Raw genomic sequence first — 22,843 nt, 5'->3', positions numbered from 1 at the left:
TAAAAAAAAATACCGCACATATACATTAATTTGTGGGGGTTTTATAAAAAAAAGATATCTGTGTGGTTAGTGGGGTGGTGGTTTTTTGTTTCGGTAGTTTTTTTTTAAGGAATAGGCAAATCAATCGACACACTTTTTAATTCATTGCACCTCCACTTTATGCTTCTAGTTTTTGGCCAAGTTATTTTAATCATTTCACATTCCCTATGATTGGATGACTAAGTTTAAATTTCTTTACTTAGATAAAACATTGATTTTTCGATTTTTAACTACAATTTCTAAATCGAATTTGATTTATTTAGATAGAAATGTGAAAGCTTCATTTTTAAACCAAAAGCTAAAATGAAATGGTCAAATGATCCTTTAAATTTGCACGAAAATTTAAACATCTTAAACTAAAATAACATATCAAGTTTTTCATAAAAAACATAAGCCAAATTTAAACATGAAAACATGAAATACTTAAACAACAAACATAATGCCTAAAAGCCAAATACATGAAAACATGAAATACTTAAACAACAAACATAACGCCTAAGCCAAATACATGAAAACATGAAATACTTAAAAAACCAACATAACCCTAAAAAAGGAACATGATAAGTTCAATACATAAAGTTAACATCTAAAATATGATTTGTCAATTCTTCTCCTTCTTAATCTTCTTGATCAGCTTCTTCTTGTTATTAGTTGAACCAACTTCTTCATTCTCCGAGTGAGTGCTCCGCTTGCATGGGGGTACTTCTTCTTTTTCTATGTTAGGATCAACAACATTGTTTGTCACCAGATCAACAACATCACCACTGGCAGCAGCAACAAACTCTTCATTAAGATCCTGTTATGTAGTAAAAAATTAGATAACCACATAATTACTAAAAATAAAAATTTAAACAAAGTAAAATAGATAGTAGATGTAACCTTGGCCAAACTGGAACTCGCGTTTTCAACATTCTCATCAGATGTAGGTGTTTCTAGCAACAACAATGGAGCAGTGTCGTCCTATAAGCAAACAAAATATGACAATAATATGTGAACAACACATTTTTAATAAAAAAAAACTCAATATTCTATGAGCCTAGTTACATTAGGAGGAAGGAGAGCTTCCTTGAATTGAGCAATTAAGTCGGGGTCTGCACATATTTTCTTGACACGATATGCTGGCTCAAACCTGGAGCTTGAAGTGTTGCTAACTTCAATCGTAAAGAGAAAGGTCTTTTCCAACAACTTAAGTAATTCAGCAGGAGTTGTAGAGCCAGAGCCAGCATGATTCTGTCACTAATTAAAAATTTAAGAATTAAGACATGCTAAAAAAGCGAGTACTACATTTTATGATAAAATTGCACTCTGATCTCATAAACACATACCTTTGTTGACGAATCAACCAAGTCAGCACAGGTAGTTTCAAGAAGAGCACTCGCTTCTTTGTCAAATATGACCAATGTAGCAATGTTATTATCCTGTTTTACTTTGACCTGCAAACGGAACATGTAGTATCACCAAAAAAGGAAAATTAAATGGTCAAGAAATTTAATTTTCAATACAAAATGGAATAGGTAGTTCAATACCTAGGGATCATGGAAAAATAATGACGGTTACAGTTATCACAGAAATACATTTTCTCATCCCAAATAACTTTTTTGTTGCACTTGCAAGCTTTGTACCACCAATTATTCCCCTCAGGTATTTGTATGATGGTCCCTAACACAACACAGCATGACTTCTGCATAAAATGACCAGGTTAGTTAAATACATTTAAAAACAACAAAATAAAAAAACACATAAATAAAAAAATAATTTTTTTAGAAAATAAATATTGATAGACCCTATCCATGGCTCTGATCTGCTCGAAAGTTTTCATCTCTGAGAGTTTTAAGAACTCTTCATCAAGGGAAGGTTTTGAAGAGCCGGACAGTTGAGTAAGAATCTGAGATCCAGGTTCATTCATCTCAAAAAACCTATTGCATCAATACTTCCGTCAACTGTAATGAAGCCATAAAATAAAAAAATTAATATGCAAATGAGCATAAGTAATGAGTATGGCCGTACTTTTCCCTCAAAGCAGTAGCTTCAGAAATCTCAAGATTAAAGAGGATCCGCGTTGCACCATATGCATTTTGCAGGCTTTGTTGACCTACGCAATTATTTTAATCTAAATACAATATAAAAGAGAAACTATAAGAAGGAAAGAATTGACACTTGGCAAGCATTGAGGGACCTTTCAACCATTTTTCCAAGAATTAAATAAATCAAAAAGAAAATGTTATTACTACTTTAGGAAACTTGGGAATGGCTCAATTGCTATTTGATGTATTATTCAAGGATAAGCATGTAATAAGCCATGTAAATTATTTTATTTTTTACTTTTTTAATCACTAATATGACTTACATTAATTACTAATTCAAATTTCAATCCCACTAACAAATTATTGGCCAATCATAATTTTTTTGAAAAACAATTTAAAATCCCACCTTCATCATACCCAATCAGTAATAACAACAATTCATCATTTCTACATGCTTTTTAAAATCTCGAAACATGCTCTCTCATTTTCATAACTGATGTTTAATTTTTTATTGGTCATTTCAAAAAAAAAATTATTGGTGAAAATAGACATGTTGTTCAATTTGACCAATTATAGGAAATCTCTAATCTAATACATTTAATATCATCGTAAAACACGGCTATCATAATCAAACTGGTTTAACAACTCATGATATTTGAATTGAACAATTACAATAGATCTACTCTCTCTTAATCAATTATTGATTTAAACAAATGAGGTCTCCAATGCCACGTTTCTTTGACTCCCATTACTTTCTTTTATTTCATTGAGAATTGAGATACATGTAATCCTTCCACTTCTCTCCATCTTATTCATTTGTCCAACACTATATAAGCTGTTGTTGGCAATGATATTTCCACACATTGAGGATTACAAAATGAACTCCCTCTCATGCCGCACGTATTCAATTAGTTTGAAAGCAAGGTCCCTTTTTTCTCAAGCCATATTTCAGAAATTTCTCGCCACTGTTCTCCTCTCTTGAGTAAAATCCTATTTTCCACTCTGAGTTTTTAGTTTATTACCTATAGTAGACAAAATTGCTCAACTTGATGCTACAGGAATAATTGGTTACTTTCATATGGCTGCCCATGATAATAGCACTAAGGATTTCAATGATATATATATATATATATATATATATATATATATATATATATATATATGAAGCTCAAAATTACAAATCTGTTCACTTTGGCTACATTTTGGTTAGTTTCATCTCCCTTCCTCAAAGTTTTTATTTTTACTTCTTCAGGCACCTGATCTCTTTCTCATATTTGGCTTACCATTTGACAGGAAAGGATTTAGATTTAGCTTGGTGTTACTTTTTCCTTCTTTCTATTTAGCAAAATGTTTGATTTTTTTGTATGTTCTGCTATTCCTCTTTCGTTCTTCTTCTTCTATTGTTCTTCTTCCTCATTCTTTTACTTTGTTCTATGTGGTTTGAGATCGATTTTGAAACCTTCAACTTTGAGTTTTTTGTAGCTTGGTGTTACATTCTGCTTCTATTGTTGCAACAAAAAGTTTTTATTTTTTTCCATGTATTCCCCTTTTGTTCTTCTTCCTCTAAAAGACGAAGGGTTCTCTATTCTTTGGTTGTATTTTCAATTCCTCTGCTTTGCACTACAGGGTGACGGGATGAAAGATGATCGTCGGTGCCCAGTGGTTTTACAAACTGAATCCCTCATCTCTAAGGTTAGTTCATTCTCAAGATAGAAACAATCATTCAATATGTTATTCGTAAATTAAGGATGTTTATTGTTCTCCATATATTAACCTTGCTGCTATTAATCTGGAATAATATCTTCTCCTTAATTTTAGCTTGCTAATCTTTTTCTAATTTCTTTTTGATTATCAATGTAGATTGTCTGATGATCTCCCTGCACATAACAATGCCCATGAAGTCAATCCTGCAAATGTTGCTAAGGACAACCCAAATTATCAAAATAAGAGTGATGAAGAATAGTGGAAATGGTCTCACAAATAATTTAGAAGTAGTCTTCAAATTAAGAACAAACCTATGTTTAATAAGAGCGTTTTGTATTTCTTTTTTCATTGAGTGATGAGTTTTTCTTATATGATAATTTTTTTTTATTTGAATGAATAATAATGAAAGTCTTTTGGTCATTTTTGGTTATTTTTTTCATAAGAGCTCTTATTTATGTTTAATAAGAGCCTTTTGTATCATCTTCATCACTTGATAATTGTAATTTTAGTTAAGGGTAAGCAAGTAATAGCTCACCTAATTTATTTTAGTTTTGAATTATTTTATGCACTAAAAAAACTACTATTAATGACTAATTCAAATTGGATTCCCACTAATATTTTGTTGGCCAATCATATTTTTTCAGCTGATTATTTTCAACCATGTATTTATTTATAATTAAAACCACAACATCGTATTTCCCTTTGTAACCAAAAAAAAAACCACAACATCAATAGCCAATCATATTTAAGCATTGTGAGTGCTCTTTTGAACCTCATAAATTCCTTTCTTATTCTTTTTTTCTTTTTACTTCTATTCCCTTGACTACCTTCTTATCTTCCTCCTATTGTTGAAAAAAAAATACAAAAATATTGCCTCCCAATCTGACCAGTTAAAAAAGGAGAAATAAATAGCTTATCATTTTGTAATGTTTCATGTGCACAATTGCCTTGAAAACAATCCAGAGGCATTAATTCACAATTATTATTGTTGTTAAGAATTTATAAGGAAATATCTTCTTTTGCTAATTCAGAATGTGGAGTTATAATTCAATATGTTTAGAAGTATAAATATATAAAACTATGATAAATATGTGTACTATTTTCCACGGTATCTATCCGCTATTTTCAATAAAATTTTCTACATAAGTTCATGCTATTTTTAGACTTTTTAATTGATGTTAATAGAATATATATATATATATATATATAGAAACAATATAATATAATTGTTAAAATTGGGAAGCCAGAGGGGAGAACATTTTCAGTTATATTTATTTTTGTTTATGTTTTTTTTAGAAAGCAAAAAGTATATTAGCTAAATGCTTGAGAGCAAGCAGGGAGTACAATCCAACTACGGGGAGGAACATTTTGTACGAAAATGCTTTCAAGTTGAAACTAATAGAAATTAAATTGTTTTCTTATAATTTTATTACTTTTCTTATACTTTTTATTAATTATATAGCAAAAAGCTCCTACATGTGCAACATTTTGCATGAAAATGCTTTCAATTTGAAACTAATAGAAGATGTTTTGTTATAATTTAGTATTTTTCTCATATTTTTTAAATAATTTAAGAGTAAATATACATAAACATTTTAATTTGATTGTGAATATAGGTCTCCCACGAGGAATTAGAGAAGAATAAACATATTTAGTCTATATTTATTAATTATATACTATAAAGCTCCTACATGAGGAACAGTTTGCATGAAAATATTTTCAAGTTGAAACTAATAGCTAAAGTTTTAATATAATTTTAGTAATTTTTCCATACTTTTGAATAATTTTAAGAGTAGATATACAAAACCATTTTAATTTGATTTGGAAAATATAGATTACACGGAGAAGAACATTTATATTAAAATATTTTCAAGTTGAAAATAACAAACGATATATATACCTTCAAAATTTTGACGACAATTGGAATAAATTATTGAGAAAGTAAAATAAATTATTGAGTCGCTAAATTCAAGTTTTATAAGCATCCAATCACCATAACAATCTCACAATATTGATTAATTCAGCTTCCAAATGAACAAGTTGTTGGAATAACATGTATTTTATACATGAGAGAGAGGGGGGAGAGGGAGAGGGAGGGAGGAGAGAGAGAGATATAGATAGAGAGAGAGAGAGAGAGAGTGGGGGAGAGGGAGGGGGAGAGAGAGAGGGAGGGGTGGAGAGAGAGAGAGAGAAAGATTAATAGCAGAGCTATAAGTTCAAAAACATTGAAATTGGTTCACCTAAAAGTTCATGTGGTGGCAAATTCAAATGCTGATAAATTGGCCAAACAGGGTGCTGCCCATGTAACAGGTTTAGTCTATTTTAATTCCTCCTTAGCAGCGTAATTTGTCTAGATGAGGGGGCTTTGTCCTCATCTTTTCATTTCATTTATAAATAAAGCTTTGTTCTCAAAAAAAAAAGTTCATGTGGTTTCCTTTATTTATTGATTGATCTACTGATCTATATTTATTTTACAGGAAAAATATGATAGTCTATTGTTACTAAAGGACTCTCTTTATTTGGCGTGAATCAGACTAGAAGATCTACTTACCTACATTGATAGGCAAACAGAAGCAAAGTTACGGAAAATGAGGTTTTGCTGGTGCAATTAATTGCTGGTAGAAACGACTCTAAAGGAGGAATATTTTCAATTAAATTATATTAAATATTGTTTTTGTACGAGCGTATTAATACATTAATCAGCTGGTAAAATATTTATGCTAATTGAAATACTAACTTTTTTATTAATTTCAAATAAACTTCTTAAAAATTAAAATTTGATAGTTTTGTAACTATTTCAGCATAGGAAATTAGGAATAATTATTCTGATTTTTAAATATTATTTTAATATTATATAATATTCTAATCTTATAAATTTTCACTTTTTAAAATTTCTTCCAGTATTGACCGGAAAGAACTTTTAATTAGTATTATTGATGTCAAGAATTTATAAAGAAATATCTTCTTTTGCAAATTCAGATGGTGAGGTTATAATTAAATATTTTTAGAAATAAAAATATATAAAACTATTATAAATATGTCAGGCTATTTTCCACGGTATCTATCAGCCATTTTCGATAAAACTTTCTACATAAGTTTATGCTATATGCTATTTTCAGACTTTTTAAATGATTTTAGGGAATATATATAGAAGCATTATGATTTAATTGTGAAAATTGGGAAGCCTGAGCGAATAACATTTTTAGTTATATTTATTTATGTTTAAGTTACATATTAAGAAACTCATACGGGGAGAAACATTTTGCATGAAAACGATTTCAAGTTGAAACTAATTGAAAATATTTTGTTATAATTTTAGTACTTTTTTCATACTTTTTAAATAGTTTAAGAGTAATAGACATAAAAATTATAATTTGATTGTGAATATAGGGCTCCCACGGGGATATAGAGAAAAATAAACATATTTAGTCTATATTTATTGATTATATAGTAAAAAGTTTCTACATGAGGAACATTTTTCATGAAAGTACTTTAAAGTTGAAACCAATAGAAAATGTTTTGTTATAATTTAGTAATTTTCTCATACTTTTTAAATATTTTAAGAGTAAATATACATAGAGGAACATTTTGTCACACGGGATAGAAAATATATAGTCAAAATTTGTCAGGGTATAAAAAAGGTTGATATGAAGAGGAACATTTAGTGTGAAAATATCTTCAAGTTGAAACTAATAGAAAATATTTTAATATAAATTTTAAACTTTTTCTAGACTTTTTAAATACTTTTAGGAGTAGATATACAGAAGCATTACAATTTGGTTATGCAAGATCATAAAAACATGAGATTTTACTTTGAATTGGTTTGGAACCCAAGGAGAGAGTCTGAGTGTACCTTGAAGAAGGGGTAGAAAAAATTCATCAAAGCGAATAACCTTACCGCACGAGAATCATTCTGTTTGGTTTGGAATTCATAAAGATGATCCACACGTTATTCATGTTGGAGTCATGAACGAATTAATTTCGTGAAAAAATTCTCCAACCAAAAGTCAATTATTTAAATTTTGCAGTTGTGTTTTTTATTTTTCTTGGTGATTAACAATTAGATAGATTGGATTTTAAATCCAACAATTTTGTATACTTTATTGGAATGTGGTGTTTTTCCACCAGAGATATCTATTGCGATTTTTAGTTAAATGTTCTTGCTTTTTGATAAATATATTATATTATTTTATATAAAAGAATTATTATTGCATCCTTTAAGTTTTTTACCCACCCGTATTTATTTAGAGTTTAGGAAATCACAACGATATAGTGTAAAAAAATGTAATTTAATATGTAATCCATATCTTCTATCAACTTTTATAAGTTATGAATTGGTCTAAACTTATTTGGAGATAGGAAAAACGAAAAAAAAATATACAATTTATTATACTAATATATCATAAACAAATTAATCAAATAAAAAATAATATTTACATTTACTTTTCATTTATACAAAATAAATAATTCTATATATTAAAAAGAAACTATTATATACTTGGAAATATGTCCCCCGTGCCGATGCACGGGTATACATACTAGTATGTTTATAAAAAGAAACATTGAACAAACCAGAAAGGCTTGATTTTTGCAAACTGGATTAAAACCACAACGCCGATCAGATCGCGTGAAGATAAAACAGAGAGTAGCTCTTGGACGTAGCTTCCAAAAAATGCACACTCAACTTTCACTCTGTTTCAACAAACTTATGATTAAAATTATTACTCACAATGATTGGTCAATGAATTCAAAATTTTAATAGATTTTCCGTTTTTTTTTCAAAATACTAATAATTACCCTTCTTGTTCAATCTCTATGGTAATCCTCTTTCGCACTTGATGATTTTTTTCAAATTCCTGCTCGCCGCTATGGCCGGTAAGGATCCCTATCACATTTGCGAGACAAACAAAATATGATAGATCACAAATAATTTTACGGATGTATACAATTTTAGTTTGAAATCTCACCGACTAACAATGTCTGATCTGGATCATTGAGCATGTGTCATTGTACGAAAATCCAGAGGGCTATCACCAACACTGAAATGTGACAACATGTATACTCGACCCTCAACTAACAAAGGATTAAACTTATAAACATGAGTCCTTTGCACTGTGCCATGGATCCTATCACCCTGTAGATTGAGAACATGTAAGTGAACGGAATAAACTTAAAATTTTAAACTAACATCGAGTCAAATAGACATTTGTGTTTAAAATAACTAAGAAGTCGAACCTTTGCATCCATTAAAACCAACTCCATCGAATTAGGAAGTTTTGAGCGATCGAAACTTGGAGCCATCCACTTCCGCGCCACCTTCACAGTAACTCTCGACACATCCTTTTCCTTTGAAATGGAAGAGACATCATCAACAGTTAAACTAAGAGCCAATGACAACTTTTAGATGGAAAAGTGATGGATGAATTATGAAGTCACATGAGAAATTTATAGAAGTGTTTCTCAAGGTAGTTTATCTTTTTGTGGCGGTTGATTTTTTATACATGGTGGGTGGTTATCAAATTTAAATGAACGTGGTGGGAGTTTGGAAAGATGATTTGTTTTTTTAAAGCATCAATTTTGGAAAAGAAAATGAAGTTCACGTAGGATACAATTAGTATATGTGGAACATGATGAGAGTTTACACATAGTGGGTGGTTATGATTTGTTTTTAAAATGCATCAACTTTGGAGAAAAAAAGCAAATTCACGTAAGAAACAAATATGGAACATGATGGGAGTTTAGTGATGGTGGGTGGTTATCAAAGGAAATAGACATAGTGGGAGTTTAGAAAGTTAGAGCTCACGTGAATAATGGAGATAGAAATTAGGTAGTTGATTTTTCAAGTGAGTGAGGAGTTATTTACTAAGTGGGTGAGAAGTTATTTTTTAGTAGCATTGTGGACAAAAAAGTTAACTGATGCATGATAGAATGACATGTGGAAAGGAGGCTCCGAAATTTACTCTCGTAGCAGAATCAATGTGGTGATGCCACGTGGAAAGATTCTTCTTGGAGTGATTTTGCTTTATAGTATATATAGATTTGTGGTCAAACATAACATTAAAATTTGGAAGATGAACTACTTATTGCACACAATATACACATAGTGTACACTTTTTGTAGATATCTTTTACACATAACCATTTTATAGCAGTTTGTGATAGTTAAAAATCGATACAATATTATATTTGAAGAATGTCTAACGGAAAATGTATGTGAATCAATATTTTTGGTTTACTATATTTGCATCGCAACATATATACACTTGAGAAACAAGCGAAGTCTACTTGATATAGAAATGGATTCACGAATGAGATCCAAATCAGAATTAAAAGGGGGTGAAAGACCGTATATTGTACGATTGAAATCAGATAGTAAGATCCTACTCTACAAGATACACAAAAGTATATGTAATATAATACACATATAAAAAATTACATGAATGGTGAAAATAACTTGATTCACGTGAACTCAAACTTGAAAGAGGGCTCAAACACAAACACTCGTATGACAGTCAATGATAAAGGTCGTATGGAAGTCAATGGGGAAGAAGATGGGAAGCAGCCGCGAAGGTCTAGCAGGTTGAGCTGCGGGTCTCTTTTGGGGCTGGAACTGAAACCCATAAGAGAGTTAAATTCTGGATGTACTAGGATAAATACTTTAATTAAGAGGTTATGGCAGGAAAAATTTATCTCCCAAAATTTTATTTGAATATTTTATTGAAATAAACTAAAGAAACTTATAGGCACGTATAAATACTTATTCATAAATTAATTTAATCATTTTTTTAAGTAGGTTAGCTAATTTAATCAACTACCTGCGTATAGAACTCATTTTTTTTTCCAAATGCCATTCTGTAGAAAGGATAGCACAGAAAGCTTAGATAGTAAGATTTATGAGACTGAAATTAAAGAGAAGAAACAAAAGAAGTGTGCATTAGCATTACACAGAGGATAGAATGCCAAGCAAGGTGGTTAAGAATTTGAAAACAACTTGACTAGGACCATTAGGAACAGTAAGCTGCCAATGTTGAAACAAAGACATACAGATAACAGATGATACACATGAGATTGATCTTACATAGTACAGGGGAGGAGGAAGAGAACAAGTTAAATATATACACTATTCACAACACAACATTCCCTTAACAAATACAGTGAGTAATCAATTCTCCAATTCAAGTTTTGCATTCTCCAGTGCTGTCTTAGCTGCAACCTGCTTTGCTTTTCTTTCTTCACTTTGTTTGCGGGCTACTTCTACTTGTTCAGCTCTATCCCTCAAAGTTATGTCAGCTTTCAACATACTTCTTTTCAAATCACCAAGCTGAGTCTCCATTTGCAATGTCTCCACCTCACAAGATTCTAATTGGTTTTTCTTCTTAAGGAGCATGGCCTCAAGATGAGAGATCTCTTCACAAAGAGTTTTTCTATGTCGGTTTGATACTTCAAGCAAAGCCTCAGTCTCAGCAAGGTCATCCTTGATGCAATCCAATTTAATTTCCTCCTCCTCAAAGAGTTTTTGGTGTTCCTCGAGAGTAAGTGAATTTTCCATAGACTTATCCATTTCTACTATGGATGATGTGAGATTGATGAAATCCCACACATGCTGAGAAAATTGCTCACAGTCAACTTCTAAACGATTTAACAATGTGAAAGTGGTCTCTGCTGCCTCTCTCATAGAGTCCTGCTCGCGAGGATCCAGATTCTCTAGATCACTCAGTAGCTGCTGCTGCATAAACAAGGCAACTTCTCTTTGCCTCTTTGACATTGTAATTGGCTTGTTTCCACTGCCTGGTGGTGAATTGGGACTAACTACATCTCTGGATACCTCAGTAAGACTAGTAGTTGAAAGTTGAGTATGTTGAGCACTAGGACCATTAAGAATAATACTTGCTTGTTTAGGAACAAGTATAGGATTAAAAGATGGGAAAACACCTGTAATGATGGAAGGACAGAAGCAACATGAATAATGCAGAGCCATAGAGGGAAAGTACACAGTACACACACATGAAACTAAGAAATCTTACAGCAGAAAAATGGCTGTGGTGTGGGAAGCTTCAAGCCCTTTGTGGGATGGACAAAGACAAGGCGGCCTAACCAACCCATTAGAAAACCATCTGCAATCAGATCAAAAGAATTTCAAACATACATTCTCTGTCATAAAAAAAAATTATGAGAAAAATTTATCCTACTTTCAAAGTTTGTTTTTGTGATCAAGAGGAAATGTATTATATATAACCAAACACAATCAAACATCATCAAATCGAATTAAATTGATTGTAGATTGAACAGATAAACAGTGTTGAGTTGTTGCAGATGAACAAGAAAGACACAAAGCAAGTCTTAAGAGCTGTCTTAGCAGTGTGCTTTAACTGTTATGACTTTGGTCCAGGGCTAGAAAGAAGAAATCCAATATTTTAAGAAATCAATTGCAAGGTCATGAGATTGAATTTGCAAAGAAAAAAAATGGTGAAACTTGGCTGTGGAAGTGGAAGCAGCAAAATAAAGTACATGTGGAAGGAGGAAATACAATTTCTTTAAAAATATGGAAAACCAGAAAAATAAAATAGCTTCAAATGATGAATAGAAATTAGAAAACCAGAAAAAGGAAATAGTACCAAGTGATGCATCAACAATGTCCCTAACAAAAACATATTGTCGAGCACTGATCCTTGAAGGTGTTGACAGACTAGGTAATAGATCAGCTTCTGCCTGAATGGCTAAGTCGGCAAATTCTAAATCATCATCAGCAATCTCAAATTCTGGAAAACCAGCAACTTTTGATTGGTCTACTTCCGCTACTGCACCAGCATCTTCACCTTCTGGAATTTCAGATATAACCAAGGATGAGAGAAATTCATAATTGTCCATGATTCTCATCCTTTTGGTCTGTCCAAGGAAATTACCTCCCTCACACAAGCCATCACCCAGGTCATTCTCAGTTTTATGACTTTTATCATTTTGGTAAAAGTCATCGAGACACCTTTGCCTGCTTTTCCGGGTAGGAGTAATGCTTGAGTTGTTGAGCACTTCCTCTTCAGACATGCTTTGTGGGATAGGAGCAATGCTTGTGTTGTTGAGCACTTCATCTTCTGACACTTGGTATCCACAAGATCCATGATCCTGTTTGATAGTATTAATTATGGATAAACAAAAATAAACAGATAGTAGTACACCCCAAAAAATAATCTTCTAGGGAATGCATACAGAAAGGTAGCTGAAAATATTGCTACACTTAGGATGTTTCATATGCAATTAATGATGCATACATAAGCTTCAGTACATAAAACTTGCAAGTGTTTCACAACCAAAGGACCAAATCAGGAAGTTGAGGCAAAAAATTAGTAAATAACTCATTTGGGACTAAAACCAGTGACTCAAGAAGCAGATATAGAACCATTAGAAAACTAGAACACTAAAATGATCATCAAACATAGTTACATACCTTTTTCACAGGGCACTCAAAATAGTACTTAACCACACTGGTGCTCTCTTGTGTTCCCTTCACTCTTCGACACACTCCAGCTCCGCATTCACACTCAGGGTACTTGAACAACGGAGGCTGCCAATCACTCTGATCAACAGGCTCATCACACCATTTCATAAACCCGTATCCATTGCACTGTGCCCCCTGAAGAAGAAGAAAAAACACCCAACATAGAAACAGTTAAGAAAATCAAAAAAGAAAAACTGGGAATCACAAAGGGTTGAAACTTGAAGGTGTTAGAGGCATACCCTTTTGACGGGGCAGGCATAGTACTTTCTCCCCGGGTTTCTCTCGCTCTTGGAGGTTTTGATGATGCACAAACCGTAGCCACAACGGCAGTGAATGTTCTGAGGGGAGTGGAGAGTGGGTGAGTGTGATGATGATGATGATGAGAGGGGGTTCTTGTTGGGAGAGTTCAAAGGGCAAAACCAACTCCAATGACCTTGTTGGTGACACTTGAAGCAAGTGTCTCCTTGCATTCGTTTCTGAATGTTTGGGTTGGGAAATTTCTCCGGGGTGCTTGGGTGAAGTTGAAATTGAGGAGGATTTGATGGTGATCGTGAAGGTGAGAGAGGCTGGTTCACTTCCTGATCACACATTTTGCTTTTTTGCTTTTCTTCTACGGTGGTGGTGGTGGTAGACACTGGTGGTGGTGGTGGTGGTGGTGGAGAGAGAATTGAGACGTTGGAGTGTGAAAGTGGCTTTGACAAGAAGTGATGTGTTACCTCTGTCAAAGAGTGTTCCTCTGTCTTCCCTGATTCCTGTTCCTCTGAATATGCATTTTTTTTCTGACATATATTCGGTGTATTAAAAAAATGTTAAGAAAGCAATGATAAATTTATGTTATTTTAAATTTAATGTTATCTTCACACCTCAAAAATGAGGTGTTTTGAGGTGTGGACAGGTGGAGGAAGAGAGAGATAGGAAGAAAGGAGAGAGAAAGTAAAGATGTGATAGGTGATTTGATTGATAGAGAAAAGAAAAATAGATTGAAATAAAGGTGGAAAAGAAGTGGAGAGGTGTGTATATATATATCATAATCCATAAATGAGTGAAAATTAGTAGATAGATTAACTCTTTTTTAGACAATTAACCTTTTTACAAAGAAAACACTAAAGCAATTTCTTAGGCTTTATGACAAAAGCTTTATATATATATATATATATATATATATATATATATATATATATATATATATATATATATATATATATATATATATGCTGTCCCCGTATCTTGCTTTTTGGATTTTAGTTGTGTTGCGGTACTAGTGTCGTGTCCGGTGTCCATGTCAGAATCCGTACTTCATAGCATAAAAGTGTATTTTAAAATTTAAAAAAATATTTTTTATTAATGTTAAGGACATCAAGCTTAATATGTCATCAATTGTTTGTAGCAAAGCTACCAAATTTAGTCTTAAAACTGCAATATCTATACTCAGCAAGTGTATGCTGTCACAATTTAGTTATTATTCTTTTTTTTTTTACAGCAATTTAGTTATTATTCACATCTAACCATTTTACACTTCCAAATTAAAACAGATAGAGAAATTGGGAACCTTCTGTGAAAAATTAGGACAATACCTGCAAAGGAGGTTGCTGGTCACCACAGACACGAAGGTTCTTAATGATTCTAAGAGGTGTTCTTGGTGGAGTACTAATGAGGCCATAGGCAATAGCTAGACGTTCACTGTGGTAGAGCAAAGCCTGCTCCTTTGCTTCCTGATCAATGTCATGAAGAACAAATCTTGTATCAGGAACATACCCTGCTTCCTTCATCCCAATCAAAGCCATCAACTTTTCATCATCCTTGTAGAAACTAGAGGATTAAATTTTTGATTTTATAAAAATAAACCATGTGAATAAATAAACTAAGTTCATAACAAATCAACCAATCAGTATCAATAAATCTATAAATGAAACAAAATAAAAACGGTAAAATAAAAACCACCATAGGTACGGTGAAATAAAAACAGCAGGTAATATCAGATCAAATAGGAATTGGACAGCAACATTTTAAAAAGCTTCATAGCACAGATGTCTGTGCTGAGTACTTGAGTTTCTCAATAATAACAAACATGAAACAACCACTAATTAATAATCAATGACAACCAAAGTCTTATCTCACATAGTGAAGTCGGCTATAACCACAAATTAACAATCAAAATAACAAAATTAAAACTAATCAATTTTCTCAGACTTGGTTTTGAGAAAGACAGCAGTTGGATTTCCAGGGGATGAAGGATTTTGGGTAAGTACATTAGCTAAATCTCCAGCTTTAGCCACAGAATCGGCATCAGCTGCAGATAAGATTTCCACATGTTCTAGAGCTAACTGTCTCTTTATCAAGTCCAAGTTTTGTTTAAGAACCTCCATTTCACTGAATCTCAAATCCAGCACCTCAGCCCCGTGTTCATTGGCTTTACCCTTCATATAATTCAAGAAAGGCCTACATTGCTGACAAGAGTGACCCCTATGTTCCAAAGCCTCCAATATCTCTGATTCCGGAGCAAAAGTTCGAGTATCTCTATTAAATTTGTTCCGGAGAATGTTCAGGCACTCCACTTTCCAATCATCTAATTGTTCACTTACATATATCAAGCCTGCAGTCACCATGTACTCTGAACCTAAAAGTTGCTTCTGAAGTAGCTTCCTTATACGAATAATAGAATCATGCAGAGATTTATTGGAACTCTTCAGTGTAAGATCAGGAACATCTGCAGTTGGCCAGCCTGCCTTCACCATAAAACCCTCCTTCTTCAAAAGCTCTCTCCAAATAAACTCTGCATAGTGTGGGCAGATAGGTGCTAGAAGACGTGTCTGCACATCCATAAACCGCCACACCAACTCACGATTGTAACCTTCAACCCCACATGAGAATATATACTCATCCTTAGCAATCTGAAGCTCATAAAAGCCAGTCCTGAGAGCTTCTCGAAACATGTAGTTGGAGTAATTTTGCTCAGTTGTTTTGACAGCAATGTTAATCTCGTTGGCAAACACGCGATCAGCCAAAGTAGATGGAGGACCGATTGTCATAGAAGATTCTGCAGCTAAAATCTTTTCATACCATTCAATCTCTTTAGTGAGTCGTTTAATTGTCTTATCTGCTATATTGAATTCAAAATTGGCATCATCAACGCCATCACCAGCATTAGCTAAAGCAAGTCGTGTAGCATCAGCAGAATACTCTTCAATTGTCTGGCGAATAGTTCTGAAATTTCCAGTAGACTTGGACATTTTGTTGTTATTGAGCTTTATGTGCCCATTACATCTAAACCCACGGGGCCAGTGGTGCTTGGACATAATTGCAGTATGGTTGTAAAGGCAGAAAGTAAGATGATTCTAGATGGGATCCTTACCAGAAACTCGAACATCAAATGGATACCAATACTCAAATTCCTTCTTCATTATGTCTAAAAGTGATGATGAAATATCGGTAGACTTGGGGAAAGGTCCATCACAAAAAATATAATCCCAAACATCATCAGTCAGGTGTTGAGGTTTAATAACAGATTGATCACTGGATCCATACATATCACCATTTTGCAAATAGTGGACAATGGTGTAATAAGCCATGTAAATAGTGGAATCCGATAAAGACTCAACTAAGAACTGATCATCCCATGGTATGCGTGTCCCAAGACCAAATGATCGTGAGCAAGCCCACTGGTTCAACCAACTTAAAGTATGCTCAAATCCATGTCTTGTCTCATCAGAAAACAAGTTAATGCTAGACAAGCATTCCTCAGCTAACTTCTTCCATTCTGATTCCCCATATGTAATGTACCACTGTTCTGTCAAAGCTACAACACATTCATCACCGAATCTTGACAGCACCTTCTTCTCTGGCTCACTGTACACAATAGCCCGACCTGCAAGTGTGGATCCAAAAGTTCAGGTACTAGGGCAAGATATATACATGCATGATGCATACATGTAAAACAAAAACATAATAAGAATTTAACGTTTACAGATAAAACTTTGGTTTATTATTACCGCAGAATTATTTTATATTGTCATCTAATAATCATATGTTCCTATTACATTTTGAATTACAAAAGATAATTAAATTAAGCAAGTAGGAGTAAATTGTAAGAAAATTCTGAGAAGTATGAGAATAGTAATAAGATTGTACATATTTAAATACAATGTGTGATAAATACTGACCTGTTTCCAAAAGTTTGCTCCTAATCAAGGGTTTAGCTTCCTGAACTTTCCTTCTAGCAAATTCTCCTACAATCATTGTTCCTTCAGCGAATCCTTTCAAGTAAGTTTGCTTATTGGCTTCTGCAAGCTTCTCTTTCTCATTCTGGCTCTTGATGTCCATCTCCAAGCAAACATTCTCGGCACACTTATTTCCTAACTCAGGAACTTCAATGATGGGCACAATCTCAAAGGGCATCACCCATTCATCCTTAACACCATACTTGGCCCTGAAAGCCGGATTTGACTTCAAATCATGCAAGGCCATGTAATAATCAGGGGCATCACTAGGAACACTGGTCACCACCCCAGTACCTTTATCCATCAAAATAGACAGCATAGGAAGTGCATAAATGGTGTCATTAAAGGAAAGAGGCGATTTCAGTGGCAGGCCAATTAAGTCATGGCCAGTGAGCGCAAGCAAGCAAGTGGGTTTCTCAGGGATCCGTGAGCGGTTCTGGTAGGCAAGGTTAAGTGCTGATTTATGTCCCATTACAAACACCTCAGTGTCACTGATTTCAAAGGCTCCATATTTGCCATCAGGCAAAACCCAAGCATTTGTTTGTCCATACATAGTCTCAGGCCTCAAAGTTGCAGCAGCAAGGAACACCTTCTTGCCCTCCAGCACCTCAAACTTTGGAGGGAAAGGTGCAACCACCTCCATCTTGATAATAGTGTACTCTTGGGGCTGAACCCCTTCACCATTTGCCCTATCATGATCAGCACAGGGTTGTCCATCCAAAGGAGAAAAAATTGTATGCCTGACATCCTTCACAATTTTACCCATTGACTTCAACTTCCTCACCTGCCACCTGTAACACCCCGATTTCGGTGGCGTCACTTTAGTAACCAAAGAAATAACTTAAGCGGAAAAACGTGAATTATTTTTTTTTGATAATGTAAGTTAAGACAGAAAGAGATGAAACTCTAAAACGAAGATAACAGAACTAATATACAATATGATTACAGCCCCCACTGTAAGTTATAAACCACGTCACGAGTAAACCTCCAGTGACGGAAAGTAAAAGAGAGTAACGCCCGTAGGCAAAAGTACAAACCAAGGTAAAAATACTGTGTCCGCAACACTAAACCTCAAAATCTGAGAACAAGTTGGCCCAGCGGCCTAAGAAAAGACCCCCTAAATCCAACCAGCTCTCTGTGATCTCCATAGGAAACCACACAAAAAGCTACCGGTAGGAAACTACCCTGTCCCCAAAACTGAAGCATGACGGTCAGAGCATCGACACTACTCCTACACTAATCCCATCTCGAGTAAGTCGCTCGGTGGCCAGCGGGGTCGACCACCCCTGAACCGTAGTCCTCCTGATCAAGCTTCTTCAACCTAGTTTCCCCTGAAGGGTGAACCATCGTGAACCGGTCCGCCATACTCAACTGACAATGGCGTAGTCCGCCCAAACACACACAGAAGACGCGAGGGTCAACTCCAAAGAATTATATAAATAATAAAACCAGATATATAGGGTAATAATTATTTAGCCTCTCAGGCTTATACGTTTAGGGATAACATCCTAGGGTTGCATATATCACAATGAATATAAAGATAATAACAACAATTAGCATGCCTCAAGTAGGATAAACAGGTACCAATCACACTCAGCAACTAAGTCAGCATGTATGTTGCATGAAATGCAATGCTGGGTAACAAAATGCATTCCGGAAGAAGGATGGACACCATCGAGTCAGCCCTAACACCGGCCAAAGTGGGACCATTCCGCTCGGGCGTCTCTTACACCACACAAAAGTAGTCAGATCAGCAGTGAACCCGTAGGTCTGCCATTCCGTCTGCTACTGAGGACCACCGTAGTGTCCTAAATATGGAAATCCGGGTCTTATGACCATTTTGGAATCCACCGAGGTCCGGTAATCCGCCGTGTATTAACCTCAAAATGAGTGCATGAATGCAAGTGATTAGCCAAACAACGTCTCCGACCTCACTCGACACGTCGTCACGTGTTCTAGCTAACTTATTGTCTCTAAAAAAAAAACCTACCCTAAGGCAAACGTCGATTCTGCGACAAAATGAATTAATCAAAAGAAGAAGAAGATACTTTGGAACTCATGGTTCCCGGCTAAACTTTAGATAGCCAATCAATAAACTGCTCATCGAGCGAAAAGGTACCGAAGTACTTGGAAACTTATAGTCTCCGGCTAAACTTTAGATAGCCAAACATTAAACTGCTCATCGAGCGAAAAGGTACCGAAGTACTTGGAAACTTATAGTCTCCAGCTAAACTTTAGATAGCCAAACATTAAACTGCTCATCGAGCGAAAAGAGTATAAGCATACTCGGAAACTTGTAAGTTTCCTCAAGACTTGGACTCGACGACACTTCTCATATCTTCAAGACTAATATTCAGGCTCTAAGCTCTTATCTAAGGTTGTTATCATTTGTTCAAGGGGTTTAGAGATTGATTAATGTCTTATGAATTTTCTTTGAGAAAATAGATTTCGTTTAGTCTTATGATACTTCCTATGAGTTTCAGGGATCCCATAATCCCAATTAATTTCTGAGAAGGTCTCGATCCATTAAAATATAACAAGGTCCGAACTTCGTTCGTCCTTTCAAAACTCTCTCAAAATCTCATAAAAATTCGGCATGACTTGCCCGTAATCCTCACTTTCCAGAAACATAGGCACGAGTGGAATAACATCAATGAAACAGCTCAGCCAATAGGCATAAACAGCATATTCCAACACATCCTAAGTTAACCATGTAGCACATAGCATGTGAATCATTTAGCACACAATATCATGGCATCAAGTACTCAACAAGTTCGGCCGAAGCCTCAGAGAACAATTCAGACATTTAGCAATTAAGTGCATAACACATAAATCAAGTCGAACTTGTCGACACCTAAAGCATTATCTAGTAATTCAGAGAGTAGCCCTCACCTGTAACTCCTCCAGCGTTTTCCTCACAACCTCCTTCACGTTCCTCGCCTTGATCTCCAGGAAACTCCTCAAAAGAACCTTAAGCCAAAATCACAGAAATCAACACATTGAGTCAGAAACTCAGCAAGCAATAAGTCCTAGGGTTACACGTTACATTACAAACTCTGTGGTACGACAATCTAACGCGTTAAGACAAGTTTTCGAAAAAGTCGGATTTCCTTCCCCCTTGGTATAGCTCTCGGCCACTTTCCTTAATTGGGAGGGTCGATTTTTCTTCGATCAAACTTGGTTCCTAGGTTAACATAAGCCGTAACTAAGACGGTTCTAGGCTCGGAAAAATTTTCGGATCAAAAACTGATATAGGGGTAGTTTGGTCATTATTTTTAGCTCAGAATTTCAAAATTGGATTTTTGAAAAACAAATTGGATGGGGACGTCCACAACGACGTTTATGACGACAAATCCTACTAGCACTAAGCCAAGTCGATAGATTAGAGCGTAAAGGTTGCGACTTTGGCGAAAAATGGGTATTTAGGGTAGAAATTGATCCCGGCGGCATTTCGTCGACATTTGACAAAATCTAATCCGCAGAACACGCTCAGGAGCATGCAGGGAAGAAGTTTAGACGCTGAAATCAACTGATTTGAACAGTTTTTCAAAAACCTCAAAATTTTGAACTCAGAAAGTCGCAGGAGAAATGGACAGAAACGACGATTCGAAGGAGAGTATAGATTACCTACCTCGAGGTCTTCGATTAGTGACGAACGGTGAAGCAAACGGGCAAGAAACGACGAAGATCCGGATCTCTCTCTCTCTCTAGAAACTCGCGGCTTGGAGGGGTGGGGAAAATGGGTTTTGTGAAAAAAAATCTAATTTTTCAACTATTTATAGGTTTTGGAAAAAACGAAAAAATGATTTTTTTGCGATTCCGATTTTTCCTGCGCGTTCCTCTGCGCATTCTAAGATAGGTTCTGGCGACAGAATTCCAGAACTCAAAATAGAATTCTTGGAATTAAACCAAAAGATCCAAAATCGGCATAAGTCGGTGTAAGTCGGTTTATCCCGAAAAACTACTTTTTGCAGTGATCGTCGGATGAGAAAACTTCCTTCTGAAGAAAGATTAGGAATGACGAGAGAAATAGGAGAACGCGGGTGGAATCTTCATTTGCAGCTCCGAATAGAAAAAAATCTTCATCGTCTGTCGATCTTAGGTTTTCTCGAACTATCAGGGATTCCGTTTCGGCAAACTTCCGAGAATTGGAATTTGACGTTCGTACTTTCCAGGATTTCGCATCGAAATGGTTGTTTAAGGACGGAAAAGAGAAGTTCTAACATTTCTCTGAGGATTTTTGGAATTAGTTTCCATCGTGTCCTAAAGCGTAAATTAACTATTCACTAATACCTTTGACCTAGGATTAAGCGTATGTTAGTCGTGCTATAACTCTTTCGGTTCTTCGATAAATTCTTGGACTTTTCCTGAACCTTTTTCCTTCTCAAATTTATCTTAATCAAATAACTCTTTTATTTTATTCACTTATCCAAAGCGTTAAAACTTGGGCCTTACACCACCTAACAAAAGAATCAAAATATGGGTTCATATCAGTAGTAACAAAGGACCTTCTCCAGTCACAACCCAACCCAAAAGCCTTGAGATCCTCCACAGCCAAAGGTGGGAAATAAGAAAGCCACTTGTGAGGGTCCTGAAACTTTGATATCTCATCATCAAAAATCCCAACACTCTTCATAATCTCCCACTGGTGCAACTGTCCACCTGATTTAGCAGCAACCTTGGACTTCTTCTTCTTATTCTTCCCTTTGAACTTCCCACCACCTTCATTTGCATCCTCCTTAGGAATCTCCTCCTCTTGTTCCTGAGAGAAAACTGGCAGGTCCCCGAAGCGCTGGATCTTTATTCTCTCTGGCGAGTTTATCGGCGGATGCTTTGATGGGCATGCCGGTGCAGTGGAAGGCGAAGGGGAGGAGGACGTTGGGGCCCCTGAGCCTGTGGAAGGCGGCGGCGAACTCGAGCTTGGAGAGGGAAAACGCGTGACCCAAATGGAGGTAACCGTTCATGTAAGGGAAAGTCCCGAAGAACTTGTCGCCGGGCTCCGCCCTGAAGACGTCGTTGTCTTGCCACCATTTTTGAACCTTGACCTCAATCTCCCTTAGACGATCCCTCCGGGCAGTGCTCTTCCCACCACCGTCGCTCGCCATGTCTGAATAGCATGAAGGAATCTGTGTGCTTGGGGCGCAAGTTATGGGAATATTTGTTTAATTTTTAAATAAGATATTTAATTTGTTGATTTATTTTGATATTGTGTGAATTATTATGATTTTTTAATTAATTAAGAAATAAATGTATAATTGATTTTGAATTGAGAGATTCAGGTAGTTGAAAAGTATATATGTTAGAGATTTAAGTTTGAATTAATTAACAACAATTCTTCAGGCTTTCATGGTAATTGACCAATAATTA

General features: G+C 35.0%; 2 protein-coding genes and 1 pseudogene across 3 annotated transcripts; all 3 read right to left on the bottom strand.

Annotated features, from left to right (window-relative positions):
* Positions 1-640: 640 nt before the first annotated feature.
* On the bottom strand, positions 641-10,617 carry LOC130722065 (uncharacterized). The gene is made up of 10 exons (XM_057572658.1): positions 10,582-10,617; positions 9,003-9,113; positions 8,781-8,901; positions 8,565-8,652; positions 8,340-8,459; positions 1,823-1,955; positions 1,365-1,472; positions 1,084-1,269; positions 919-999; positions 641-835 (listed from the first exon to the last, which is right to left on the bottom strand). The coding sequence occupies exons 1-10, from the start codon at positions 10,615-10,617 to the stop codon at positions 641-643; spliced, it is 1,179 nt and encodes a 392-aa protein (XP_057428641.1).
* Positions 10,618-10,735: 118 nt separating this feature from the next.
* LOC130729804 (uncharacterized) lies at positions 10,736-14,009 on the bottom strand. Of its 2 annotated transcripts, XM_057581641.1 has the most exons (6): positions 13,499-14,009; positions 13,209-13,394; positions 12,670-12,886; positions 12,382-12,585; positions 11,791-11,880; positions 10,736-11,698 (listed from the first exon to the last, which is right to left on the bottom strand). In XM_057581641.1, exons 1-6 carry the CDS (start codon positions 13,847-13,849, stop codon positions 10,929-10,931), a joined length of 1,818 nt encoding a protein of 605 aa, XP_057437624.1. In that variant the 5' UTR covers positions 13,850-14,009; the 3' UTR covers positions 10,736-10,928. The 2 variants fall into 2 exon arrangements, with proteins under 2 accessions (XP_057437624.1, XP_057437623.1); XM_057581640.1 differs by having other exon boundaries at positions 12,382-12,886.
* Positions 14,010-15,301: 1,292 nt separating this feature from the next.
* Positions 15,302-22,581, bottom strand: LOC130732533 (leucine--tRNA ligase, cytoplasmic-like; annotated as a pseudogene).
* Positions 22,582-22,843: the final 262 nt, after the last annotated feature.

The sequence above is a fragment of the Lotus japonicus genome, chromosome 1 (genome assembly GCF_012489685.1).
Source record: "Lotus japonicus ecotype B-129 chromosome 1, LjGifu_v1.2".
Classification (NCBI taxonomy): Eukaryota; Viridiplantae; Streptophyta; class Magnoliopsida; order Fabales; family Fabaceae; genus Lotus; species Lotus japonicus.
This window is presented reverse-complemented; position numbering and strand designations above follow the sequence as displayed.

What these genes read in the sequence shown, in the direction of transcription:
- LOC130722065 (XM_057572658.1), bottom strand. Translation starts at nt 10,617, where the DNA reads ATGGCATTTGGAAAAAAAAATGAGTTCTATACGCAG. An exon ending in AAAATGAGTTCTATACGCAG is followed by an intron (nt 9,114 to 10,581) that starts GTAGTTGATTAA and finishes TCCATTTCAAAG; the next exon opens with GAAAAGGATGTGTCGAGAGT. An exon ending in AGATCAGAGCCATGGATAGG is followed by an intron (nt 1,473 to 1,822) that starts GTCTATCAATAT and finishes TTCCGTTTGCAG; the next exon opens with GTCAAAGTAAAACAGGATAA.
- LOC130729804 (XM_057581640.1), bottom strand. Translation starts at nt 13,849, where the DNA reads ATGTGTGATCAGGAAGTGAACCAGCCTCTCTCACCTTCACGATCACCA. An exon ending in CATTGTTGATGCATCACTTG is followed by an intron (nt 11,881 to 12,381) that starts GTACTATTTCCT and finishes ATCTGATTGCAG; the next exon opens with ATGGTTTTCTAATGGGTTGG. An exon ending in ACCACAGCCATTTTTCTGCT is followed by an intron (nt 11,699 to 11,790) that starts GTAAGATTTCTT and finishes CCATCATTACAG; the next exon opens with GTGTTTTCCCATCTTTTAAT.